Here is a 13666-nt window from a genome sequence, read left to right as displayed (position 1 = left end):
TGAAGGGTAGTTCCAAAGAGGATGGAGCTAGACTGTTTTAGTGGTGGCAAATGACAGACCAAAGGGAAGCAAGGTAAGTTTTGATTAGATATTAGGAAAGACTCTCACTAGAAGGGTAGTAAAGCCTAGGAACAGGTTACCCAGAGAGGTGATGGAATCTGTTGATGTTTTTAAGACCTGGCTACGCTAAGCCTTGGCTGGGATGATGTAGTTGGGGTCCTGCTTTGAGCAGGGGGTTGGACTCCCCTCCTAAGGTCCCTTCCAACCCTGTCTATGATTCTAAGAACTAAGGGCCAAAATTTAAACTTCACATTTCTTTCACTGAAACATCCTTGTGTGTCATAAGCAAAAAAAGTGTGAAAAGAATGAATGAATCTTGACTTTCAGTGAATAGTCCTTCAGTCAATAAGACTTTAGTCAATGCCTAGAGGTTTTATTTAATTCAGTGTTAAAACTGAAGGCTTCAACCTACCAAAAAATTCTTTCCAAATCAAAATTTAAAATGCTACAGCCTACCATACACTTCAGGGATAACCCAACTATTGGAAGAAAAGAGCAGTTTTCTTCTGATGAAGGTAAATCCCACTTCAGAAGAAACAGAAGAGACCCTTTCAAATATTATTGTCCAGAAATGTGGTTGTGGGCAAAAGAATGAAAATAAATTTCCTGATCCCTCCCTTTAAAAAAAGTAACATTAAGCAAAAAATCTGTTTCAGAAACTCTGAGACATTAAGTTGGGGAACATACACATATCCTGAAAACACCGATTCAAAACAGCAGGTTTTACGTGGCTCTTAAATGTGGTAAGGGGTAAAACTCAAGGAACAAATAGCAACCATCATGGCACTCTGTATTGGCACTGGATAGGAGGAAAGACTTAGAAACTTCATCCAAGGACTCTCAAGAATCAGAACAGGCTTATTCTTGCCGTTTCACAACTTTGCATCAGAATACATATTCTCCATCCAACCCTGGAAAAAAAGGTACCTTCTCAGACCTCAAAACTTCAGATTTTATATAAAGGAAACTTTAGATCATCTGTCACCAGGAACATGCTTTGAAAAGACAATGACAAATCAAAGCATACCCCTTCTTCATTGGTCCCCACTAGATGGCCAGTGTAATTATATTTAGAGGATCTGGCACAACCGGACCTGGCCTAGTTAACTGGAATTTTTTTTGAAAGAATAAAAATCTATCTAGAAAACAAGTAAAGGTGTAAACAGGAGTTCTTATTTGCTGCCAGATTTTAGCCAAAGTTACCAAAAGTTGAATTTTCAATAAATAACAAGCTTCCAAAGTCTCAGCTGATGGTCCAGAATCCCAAGGCCAGCTTAGTAAAATGGACCAAAAACAGCATAAAGTATCTTTCTTAGTCCTCTCACATTTATTCCAAATGTTTCTTCTTTTAACATTTCCAGGCACAAAAGTGACTTTTGTGATTCACTTCCAAACATTTCCTTTGGAGAGATGTTGTTCAAAATCCAAATTTATGACATTAATACCAGCAAAAACTGTTTATTCCCATAGGACTCTCTATGACCATAATGCACGAAGTGCAGACCACAGTACTTAAATCTCTGTTTAGCCAGTCTTCGTTATAAAAGTTAAATTTGAGAGGCTTTTTTCCCCCAACACCAGCATGGCAAATAATCAGCACAAAGCATTTTAGTTTTTACAAACTATGAAAATCAACTATGATAAAAAAGAATGCCAAAAGCATATTTTCTACAGTTTCCTATCTGTATGATTTCTCCACTTGCTACTCCTTCCACCTATCCAAATATAAAGCAAGCCACTTGATAAGACAAAATTCTAGAAATAGGAATTATAATTGAAGTTTAAAAATATACTTGTATAAAACACATGTAAAAATGTTTTTTGCTGCATGGTGCCAATACTAAGCATAAATGTCATGGCTGACTCCCCTTTCAGTTAAAAAACTAAGTGTAAACAGTATGTTATTAAATATAATCACATTTTTGATTGGCAAAGTTTTAAGCAAAATTCAGATTTATAGCATTAATACTGGGGACACTATTTTTCCTACATGGTTCTTCATGAACATAACAGATGAAGTACAATGGAATATAGGAAAAAACAGATAGTGAGGCAGAGGAAAAAACAAAAGGAGCCAAAACAGTTGGAATAGTCTATTAAATTGTGAACATTACCTTACAGAACATGTCTCTGAGATCATCTTTTGGACTAATCCACGATGCAACAGCATCACAAAAAAATATAAAGTCCTACAAGATTAAACATCACACAGGTTAGAATTTCCAAATGTATTATTCTAATTAATAAAAGGAATAAATTAATATAGTATATGGATTTATTTTATGAATTGTGCAGAAACCTGAACTTCAACTCACATGTTTTTACTTTATTTAAAAGTAAAATTAAAAATGTATAAAACAACACAAGTACTTGTCTGTGCATGCAACTGCCACTCCAGGAAGTTTCTGATGCCACACTTTTGGGACACGCAGTTTCCAGGAGTACTTACTCTATGTCACACAAGTCAGCTACGGCTCTGGAAAAATCCAGCTTATATGGCTAACAGGCTACATCTATAAAAATTAGATGACACCATATTTCAGAATCTCCACATTTACATTTCATTATATCAACCCTCTCTTAGGCTACATTGATTAAAAGAGGACACTATATATAAATTGGACCAAAAATGTAAAATGTTCAAGTTGCCATAAACCATTCCTGAATGACAAAGTAAAAACAAAGACACACTTTCTTCTAGAACACTACATACCAACTTTTACAGTAAATTGAATCCAGTTTGTATTACCAGAAAGAGGCCAACAAAAGAAGTTTCACTATCCTAGAAGGTTATACGAGACTGAATATAGGATTTTTTACTGACACAGACTGGTGAGGAGTTAAACTACCTTTACAACAAGTTATATTTTTTATGTAATATAGTGATATAGAATCACATAGTGAAGTTGGTTAGAAACTGGATTTAGTGACTAAGATTTCAAAATAAATTTCCATTCTGGAGAAGGATGAAAAACCAAAATTCTTCAGTTTTTCACTAAAAGAAAAAAAAAAAAAAAAAACAATTTGGGGGGTTGGGCAGGAGGGGTCAACTAAAACAATCTATTTCAACCTTTTAGATTCAAACTATTTTTCAAAACAACCCACCAAAACACAAAAAACCTACAAAAAACTTGTTTTAATACAAAACAGTTTAGAAATGAAAAAAAAAATTAAATTTCCACTCAAATATGCCAAAACATTCTTTCCCTTCTAATTTTAAATTAAATTTTATATTAACCAGCATATTAAAAATAATTGCTCTGCCATTCTTGCTGGAACATTTTGGTTATGCTTTTTTGACCAGCTCTACCAAAATTATTGCGACAAACTGCATTTACTACATGGAGATAATGCATCTTTGACTATCACACCTGCCTTCTCCCCACTAAACCAAATCAATCGAGACAAAATTCAAAAACTTGAAAGCACATTTTAGACAGACTGTAGCTGCACCTTGCAAAAGATTATAATGGACTAAAACAAGAAAAAAAAATGCTTTGCCCTCAAGTCTGACATGAACAACAAATTTGTATTTAAAGAACAATACAGAATCAGAGAAGATGGGATGGAAGGAACATCAGGAGTCCAGTTCAGTTCAAGGTGTGATCATCCCCGTCCAAAGGAACGCCAATAAAAGCTACTCTAACCTCAACTTAAAAACTTAAAACACTGAAGATTTTACAACCTCTCTCTTGTTAACTCCCTAATTAGAAAGTTCTTTCCAGCATACAGCTTAGATCTCCCTTGCTACAAGTAAGGCCTACTACATCTTGTCCCAGGCCTTGGGGAAACAGAACAGTTTATTACCATCTTTTTAACAATCTTTCTTGCTAGTCATTACAAGCCTGGTGCCAGCAGCTCTCACAGGGAAGCTGGCAGGGGAAAGCACATACCCCAGTAGTTCCTGCCTCCTCTCATTCACAGAGCTGGTGCTACTCTGTCAGCAGAACTGAGGGTTTCTGCTGCCACATGGGAGCTGAGCCATCATTAAATTCTGCCAGCAAAACTATGTAGTATAAATCAGATATACCTTATGCCTAGGAGCATGGGGGGATGTGAAGGTGGGAAATGGAACTCTGATGTTTCTGTCTAGGTTTTCAACAAGAACCTCACCACTGCCATATTGGTGCACACAGCATTAGAAGAAATTGCTGACCAAGTGTTCAGTGCATTTAACTTTAGTTTATTACTTTAGCATTTAAATAATTAACTATTATTTAAAATATTGGATCAAAAGCTTAACTTCTGGCATCCTTTATTTAGAACTGTGGCTTTTGTTTCTAGATTACATTAAGGGACGAATCAAGGTACTACATATTTAATCTTTTTTTTTAAAGCTATCTGCATCTCTCAGTATTCAGCTGGGCTGACTTTAGACACAAGAGGAAAATGGAAAGCCCAATGTTTAAAAAAACAACTCCAAATCCTAGACATCTCTAGAACTTACTCCTATAAAAATATGAACATAAACACATTACATAGTGGAGTTTCACTGGCACTGATCTAGGAGGATCTGAAATAACCTCACTCAAGTTACATTGGCAGAAGTAAGGGGGACAATCATCCCTGATGGTGATTTGGGTGCATGTGAGCTAGGGAGCAAGGGGGGGGTCCACTGCTGGTAGCCATCCAGTTGCTGATGTGCATGCAAGTCACTGCTTCTGCTTTTCCCCAGCTCGACCACATCCCTACAGTGCTGTCAGGTTAGCCAGTGAACAAGGCAATAACAATCTTTATTGTTATTTTATACAAATAAAAATTTCTAAGTATACATATAAATACACACAAAAAGAAATGATACAATACATAACACCATCTATCAGAATGGTTGATCACTTCATACATAAAGTCTTGGAGCAAGTATTATCCCCATCTGAGGAAACTGATGGGCAACTGGATCAAAGGCAAAAGACAGATCTGTCACAACAGCCTAGCATTCAGGTCATACTGTGATCCAAACATTACGTAGTGATGAAAACAAGTAAAAGGACTACATGCAATAAAGAAACGCTGTTCTCACTACTAAGTCAAAATAGGAATGAATCCTTAAATAGGCATTTGTTTTAAAGCAGCAACAGTATTACTAACAGTGATAACCAGGGATCCTGGTTTTGTGAGTAAAAAAAAAAAATCTCAAATTCTGCAATAAAAACTGCAGATTCTGATAAAAATCCCCAAATCCAGGGTTAAAATTCAATGCCTTCCTACAGCACCCCCCCAGTCCTGCTGATGTCCCTCACTTCCCCCCCCCATGGCCCTCTAGCCCTGCTTATGCCCCTCACCCGCCATCCACAGCCCCTGCCCCGCAGCCCTCCTGGAGGGGGCCCCAGCTGCCAGGACTATGGGGCCAGGGACCCAGGCTCACAGCCCCCTGCCCCCAAAGGAAGGCAACAGCTGCTACAGCAGGAGCAGGAGCCAGCTCCCCCTCTGCCACTGGGAGCTGACCCTGCCCAAGCCTGCAGCAGGCAGGCAGCAGTGTGCAGTCCCAGGGGATGGGGGACCCACTTCCCCCAGATCTATGTGGGGGGTGGAGGCAGGGCAGATGTGCACTGCCCCCGTGCATGCAGAGGAAGGGTGGCCAGGGCAGCGCAGGCAGTTTTCGTGCATGGCCCTGCTGTGCCCGGCCATGCCAGTCGCACATGCTGCACTCCAGAGGGCCTGAGGGAGGGCAGCAGGGCAGGGAGTGCACTGTTTGCAACTGGGCAGGGTTGAGGGTTTCCCACCTTTTGCAAACAGGTCTTGTAGGCTGGAATTCAGTCAGCCTGCAGAGCTCTTTACAGCACAGGGAAATCCACAGGTTTCTCTTCTAAAAGGGAAAAATCCACATTTTCTCTGATAAAAATGGGAAATCTGTGGTTTTCTCTGTTTTTCCGTGGGAAACAGAAAACCTGGATCCCTGGTGATAACTGATGACCGTGATACTGAAACTCTATTAAAATTTAGTAAAAATAAAAACTTGAAAAGATCAATTCTAATCTTTGCAATAAAGCTTCAAGATACAACGAATAGTGACAACCATTTATATTACTAGCTAGATAAGACATGTGTTACAATACTTAATATAAATGTAATTTCTAATAGACATCTGTAAGGGCTGATGATTTGAATAATATAAAAACAATTGAACAGCATTCAATTATTAAAGGGAATATGTCCTGCAAAGAAGACAATGTTATACATATACATTATTTCTTTATATTTAATTCTTGAATGGACATAAAAATAGAACCCCATGGTACAGCAAATTCACTTTAAAGCATTTTGGGCAAGGAACACTAAAACGTCTGGAGTTAAATTTGTGTCTTCAGTATTCACATTCCAATTCCAAGAACAGTTACCACAAGAAGGCAGGGATGGAGCACTGGTTTTTAAATGCAGGTATATTTGAAGTAAGAAAGTAAAATAAGCTTAACTCTGTATACTTCAATTATAGAGTTCAAAACCTGACATATATAGATCTATATCTATAACTAGACTGTCTATAACACCTCTGGATCCACATGTGTATTATTATTCTTCTATTTAAGTTTTAGTTTTAGGAACCTATCAAGAAAAATCAAGGCTTATGCAAGTATCTTACTTGGACTACTCCGCTGGGGTTGACAGTGATCATGGTACAAATCCCACGAAATGCTGAATCTTTTTCCTCATTGTCCCTTATGTTCCGTAGAGAGGTACACCTGATAAATTGGGGGAAAAAGAACATTAGAAAATAGAATGGAGCTCTGTTTGAATTTAAGTAAGTAGATACGGTATTTGATGGAGCAAGTGTCACACTGAAGGCATGTTTACCATAAGTGTTAGCATCTTTTTCATACATAGCTTATCTGCTCTCAGTTCCAATGTTATAGACAAGTCAACTCATACATCAACTCAACCTTAAAACACTGTTCTATGTACAGGTACAATTACTAAAAAAAGCGTGACCTGTATTCCATTAAATACTACTGAACTTTTTATGCACACTACAAGAGCTATCAGTATTAGAAAATACATGTAGTATACTGTGACAGTATGAAGTATGTCAGATACCACTTACAGAACAGTTATTTAACTTTTACAGCAGCAAGCAAACTACTTTATACATAACAAATCTATAAACATGTATTCCTTACAGCAATTCAAGTCTCAGACTGAATTTTAAAGTAAAGTAATGCACGGTTTAAAATTTTTACAGTATTCGCATGCATTGTATTATCATTCTGGTGGATTTTAAAATGCTCTTTCATAGTCAAGCTTTTTAACACAGCAAGCATGTGACAATCTTATCCCATGCATAAATTAGTCGTTAGCCACAACATAAAGAATACATGACGGTGCTACTAAAAACTCACAAACCTGATAGGACAAGATTAGTCACATGGTTGGCAATGATTAAGGATTGTGATTTTGTAACCAACTGAAAATATATCTAAAAGTGAGATAGAGAGAAGAAAGAAAGAAAGAAAGAGTGAAGAAAAATGAATTAAAAAAAAAGATTGAATAATACACACCAGGGTCTTATAAACTGCTGTAGCATGGGGGCCACCTCTTGAGGACAAACGTAACCAAGACGACCAATTGTTATTGCTAAGGTAACGCAATCACGGTTATACACCACCAAACGCCAACCAAGACATGAGCAAATGAGGGGGAAGGAGAAAAAATAAAGAAAAAACAACAAATAACTCAGAAACAGAAACCAACAGAATCTGTGTATGATAATAAACATAAGATTTCACCAGTGCTGTTTATTACCACCCCCTAAGATAAGAGGCAGCAACATATATGGTATACTCTCCAAGATCAAAAGAAAAATTTAAAAAAAAGTAAATGAGAGAACACCAAAAACACAATTTCTAATCAAAGAGCCTTTGGATTTTAGTTACTGACTGCCTTCAAATCACACATCTCAGAAGTCAAGGGAAAAAAAAACAACCCACTCAAATATACTATTTCTGAATTTCTTCATAAAAAGTCACTTACACCTTTTCATTTTTTTTAAAAATAATTGACTTAGTATTTTAAACAGTTGGCACTATTTGGATTTCAGAAGTTAAAAGGTCACATTAAATGTCAACAGTAAAAATACATCTAGAGAGGAATTACTTTGAGTATGTTCTTTGAGCCATCTGAACGTACTAGCAGAAAAACTCCTTTAATTAAAAATATTTTAAAACTAATTTTTTCATTATTTTTAGCAACAAGGTTTTTTCTTAACTAATTTACAGTGATGAAGATGTCTATGTAGTTTTTCACGGTATAGTTAATCTGGACGTATATACTGTTTGCAACAATTTTTCTTTTAAGGAGACTTACTTCTGGTAAAAAGGCATTAGGAAAAAAGGCAGTTTTTAATTCATCTGACTGAACAGATAGTTTAGTATATTGCTTTTGTTGCAAGGCGTAGACTGAAAATAAGTTATCACACGTGTGTTTTAATGGTGTTCACTCAACTTGCCAAAGATTTATCTTCCAGAAAAAGGAGAGGGTGGGGGTTTAATGTTTAAGGATTACTTGAAGCAAACTACATGAATAATACTAAAATCCAGCAGATTCATATGAGGCAGAGAAAGGAAACCTATGTTCAAAAGACATACTATGCAACACTCTAATTAAAACAGGCATTTGTGAACAATCCCATGAAACATGCAATAAAGCAGATGATGCTCTCTCCTGTAAAGTTTGATGCAGGATATACTAGAAGTTTCAAGTTAAGCTGGTTCATATGACATTGAGTTAAAGCACATCAGTCAGATAATATTTTCTTTATTTCTCTCTATCTTTAATAAATTCACAGCGTGTAAAATTTGTGGATTAGTTTTAAAAGGCAATCTTACAGCAGTGCCAGTTTTAATATATTTAATACTAGTGGCATTTTGACATAAGACAATGTTAGTTATTTACATCAGAAAACACTTAAGCCAGCCAGCCATATTTGATAAATTCTATCCATCTACCATATTTTGAAAATCTACACAAAGAGGAGGTGGCAGCAGCTGAAGCTTATGACACCTTTTCATTTTCTATGCAATGATGATTTTTACTGAATGTGGCTCTTCATAATTATCCCAAGAGAAACAAATTCAGAAAAAGCACAATATGTAACACCTGTGTGCATTTAGCTGGCATCTTACCATGCGCTGCTAAATATTAGGCTAAGTAGAAAAAATAATGTGCCAGGCATACTGTAATATGCAGTGTGATATCCCACAACAAACTTCTAATAAGTATACCACATTCAACATTTACTTGCAGTTATGCATCCACATTTAACTATTAAAGAATAAAACAGAAAATTAATGTTTGGATGCTTCTATAATTTCTATAACACTAACAGAAACAAGCACTTGAGCACTGGATGCTTGTCAGGTAAAGGTACTACATCAGAAAATATGAGGAGAAAGTATTGGTTAGTATTAATATTCTTCAGCCTTTCACATAAGGTGCAGCTGCTCAAAAATGATGTGTTTTTAAATAAAAGCAGTACCCATATGTCAAACAACCAGGCATTTTTCTTATTAAGCTCACCTTCCATACTAAACTTTTTAAAAAAGTTTTACATTTATTATTTTCACCAAATATTGGGGATAAACTTGCACTGAAATAAAGTGTTCTTTTTCAGTGTCTCTCATCCTACTCTCTCACTGAATTTAGCTGTAATTCTGTACTTCTCAAAATCAATGTCAGCGACATGAGGTCATGAGGTTAGCCTGAACTCTGTGGTTCCCTCATCAAGAGGGAAGTAAGTAGCAGTAACTGTAGATGCTCAATTATTAAGAAAAGGGGAAAAAGTAATATACTAAAAGACACAGAAAAAACATTGTTTAACTCTTCTGTAGTATGGAAGGCGCTCTTTATAAAAGAACATGCCATCTAAAAATGCAAAAGAAACAAGCCTCAGAAACTCAAGATTAAGACAACACTTGCTGACAGCTCCCAATCTTAAGGCCATAATCAATGGCCAGAACATAAAACATGCATGCCATCATTATAGTAGTTCTCATAATTTCTGATCGAGTAATTACGTAGTAACAACTATACACATTTCCACTTTAATTCTCTCGTAGTAAATTTACCCATCACAGATCTAGATTTTTATGTAAAATTATTTTACTTTATTTTTTCACTGATCTTTCATTTTTGATTTTTAAATCTTCATTTTTTCTTGTTTTTATATATGCCAATTTTTTAAGCTTTTGAAAGTTAGACATATATACACAGTACACATATAAGCATGCACTTGCACAGAATATCTCAAAACCCACTGGTAAAATAAAACTTCTAATTATTTGTGTGTTACTGTATACATTTGTCAGATTGAATACAAATCAAATTTGAAAGGTATTTAGATTAACAAGAGTATTAATTAGAATCTAGATATGATAGATGGTTTACTCAAAGACTGAGACTTGTAAAAACTTCTGCAATATAAAGTTGCCTTTGCTTATAAAAGCCAAATAGTTAAACTACACAACAGTTCTGTTTTGATTTCCCTAAGCAAATTATTCATTTATTTATTTATTTTAAAAACAGAACTCCATAATTCCCTTCATCATGAATGGTTCAGTTTAGGGTACCTGTGTTCTCTAACAACGTCTTTGGTGTGTTGGGTCTGTTAATTATTTCTACAAGCTGGTGCAACACCATTGGAATATAAGGCTGCATTTCTATACCTAAAACAGCCAAACAGAAAAAGAGAAATCAGAAAAGGTTAGACTGATTTTCAAAAACTAGCACAGGACAAGTAAAAGTTTTCTGTTGATAGTATTATGCTAAACTAAACCATAGTCATAAAAGCACGAAATGTGACAGCATTTAAACTTAACTCAAAGAAAACTAAATCTTACCCATCTGAATGGAGATTTCTCCAATTGCCCATGTGGCATTGTTGCACACAGAAATGAACTCAGGATTTAGGTTGGTTCCCAAAATCGGCATGAAATCAGCTAGAAAGAACAACAATTTTACAACCACACAGATAATATAGCTGCCTGGCTCCACTAGTAGAAGTTCTCAGTAAATAAATAGTTTTAGGTGGCAAAATGTTTTAAATGCATGGACTGCCTCATGTAGATTAGACAAGAGTTATAAAGTTATATTAAAGTTTTTCCCCACCCCCCGCAAGAAGCTAGATACTTTTACCACTAAACATCAGCAATGGGCATCACATGTAAAGCAGTTGATTTGTTATGCAGAAAAAGATTGGATACATAGGCTAGGTACAGACATTTACAAAGCCCAAGGTGGAATCAATCCAAGTTACACAGCTTTCTATAAGCAGCATAATTCAGATCAGTGGCAAACAGAACACACGCTTACCCTTTGGTGTGGGAGGCAAGTCTTAACGGGGTTCTGCCATTTTTTAACCAGTTCAAGTGTGCTGAATTTCTGTTCCGTTACAAATATAGACAGTTTCCAATCGCTTATACCTGTATAAGTGTAATGTCTGTACCTGGCCATAACATAGTTACTATTTTAACACCGTGCACTGGGAAAAGAGATACAAGACATTTGACCCAAATCCAAAAGTTAGATGAAAAGACTTATTATGTAAGAAGGCATGTCATGAGTCACACCTTTGCAACCAGCTCTTTCTAATAATATTGCCTTCATGGCAGTTTAGAAAGATATGGGTTAAATCAAGAATAATGAATTAAAATGTAAAAATCTACTAGCAAATTTAATAACTTGTCTGAAGTAGATTTAAGAGTCTTTATGGTATATGTCCCTACTGAAGGGAAAAGGCTAGTGTTTTAAAAGACTAAGGGTTGAAGCAAAAGAAACAAACTCTAGTTAAGCTTTTCACATGTGCTTCTAGTTCAGGCACCTGAATATAATAATTAAGATCCTGTTAAAACAAGCACTGAAGTGCATAAATTCAGGAATGCTATTTCTCAAAACACCAAACAAAAACAAACTGTATTAGTTCCAGAACATTCCAGATCACAGCAATTGAGCTACACAGGCCAACCATCACGGTATAAAAACTCTTATGAAATATACTTTCAGGTAGTTTAAGAAATTGGGAAAATAATGTTTTTTAAAAAAATACGGTTTAGCAAGACATAGGGCCAGACATTCTTGCTAGTAAAAGGAAGGAAAATTTAACTGCTTTATACCACATCAAGCTGCCCAACAAGCCCCACAGAAATAGGAATGAATAGAATTGCTGCCTACGGTCTACCATTAATTTTCCTGCCAGTGAAAAGTAGCTTTAAGGTCTCTACTGTAGCAGTCTTTAACCAGGACTCTAAGATACTCTGATTCAGGATAACCCCCTCGATCTGCCTGCTCCCTCCCCAGAAACACAAGCTAATGCGGTAGTAATGACTGGCCACATTAAAGCATCTGTTTTAAACCACAGAAAAAATATATATAAAAGTGATCTACAATAGATGACCACCCAACTTTATTTAATTATAAATATGAGAAAGAAGAAAACTGAAGGAACACAAAAACATACCTATGCAAGGCTTAACATGCTGAAAACACGCTTTAGTCAGGTCACCTAACAAGGCAAATGAACTCTGTCGTACCTCAGGCATTTTATCCTACAAAAAAAAGTAGCCAACTTTAGTGGTTTGTTTGTTTGTTTTAGATCTCAGAGTTTTACAGTATTACTCCTCTCACCTGCATGCACTGGTACATTAATGTCAGGATATTGCTGCGAGCCACTAGCTGTTCAATGTTGCCTCCAAGTCCTTCAGCCAAGCCACTGAGTAAATCAAGAGCCACTATCATGAAGTCTTTATCAGGAGCCTCATATTGATCTGGCTGAGCATTGTGCAACTGTAACAAAACATTGATTAAAGAACATATTTTAAATGAAGCACGATGAGGTCTCTATACGATACACACAGGTCAAGGATTGCCTTAGTTATGATAACATCATCTAAATATAAGGGGTATACTAAAAATCCCTATTTTCATCTAGCTTATGACATTAAACATACTGATTTTAGGAGATACTCTGCAAATCCTGAGAAAAATAATAGGAAAATACCATGGCTTGTGCAAGAGTCTTCTGTACCAGGTTTACACAACGCTGGTATACAGGTTCACAGTATGGAAGGAAGCCAGATTGCAAGGCAGTGGCAACCGAAGACAGGCACTAGAATACAAGAGCAACACATAGGAATAAAAAATGTATGCCTGTTCTTACACTATCTTACACTCATCTTTTTATTTAACCACAGAAGAAAGGAGGGGAAAAAGTAAGCATTCTGGGTAGATGCTGTTTCATATGTTTCTACATATTAGTTATGGAAGTCAGTAGTTATGAACAACTGAACAATTTTTACACCTCAGACTTCTGAAATACAAGTTAGTTCCCAAAAGATGGCTCATATCCGTGGTTCCTAAACCGAGTCATGACTCCAAATGGGGACACAACATCAGCAGATGGGGTCATGATAAAATGTACTCCCTGAGATTTCTGCACCCACAGTGGGGCACAGGACTGCAGCCGGTCCAGATCAGCTCCAGGCAGGAGCCACCCCTGCAGCCCAGTGAGTGGGACTGCTGCACCACCATGACTGCCAAGGTGAGGCACAGCAGTGGCGGTGGTGGCATGGAGTTGAGCCCACGCTGCTGCTGGGCGAGTAGGGGGCGCTTCAGTTTGGCA

General features: G+C 36.6%; 1 protein-coding gene across 1 annotated transcript in view; it reads right to left on the bottom strand.

Annotated features, from left to right (window-relative positions):
- Positions 1–13666, bottom strand: part of TNPO1 (transportin 1) — an 89278-nt gene that overhangs the window by 8488 nt on the left and 67124 nt on the right. The window contains exons 15-22 of the mRNA XM_019518242.1: positions 13046–13153; positions 12673–12831; positions 12506–12593; positions 10890–10988; positions 10620–10715; positions 7554–7629; positions 6641–6740; positions 2175–2249 (exon numbers count right to left, since the gene is read on the bottom strand). Coding sequence (XP_019373787.1) covers positions 2175–2249; positions 6641–6740; positions 7554–7629; positions 10620–10715; positions 10890–10988; positions 12506–12593; positions 12673–12831; positions 13046–13153 — 801 coding nt within the window. The remainder of the gene's footprint in view (positions 1–2174; positions 2250–6640; positions 6741–7553; positions 7630–10619; positions 10716–10889; positions 10989–12505; positions 12594–12672; positions 12832–13045; positions 13154–13666) is intronic.

Source organism: Gavialis gangeticus, unplaced genomic scaffold (assembly GCF_001723915.1).
Source record: "Gavialis gangeticus isolate Ggan-Ray unplaced genomic scaffold, GavGan_comp1, whole genome shotgun sequence".
Lineage (NCBI taxonomy): Eukaryota > Metazoa > Chordata > Crocodylia > Gavialidae > Gavialis > Gavialis gangeticus.
The sequence above is the reverse complement of the archived record's forward strand: the minus strand, read 5'-3'. Positions and strand labels throughout refer to the sequence as shown.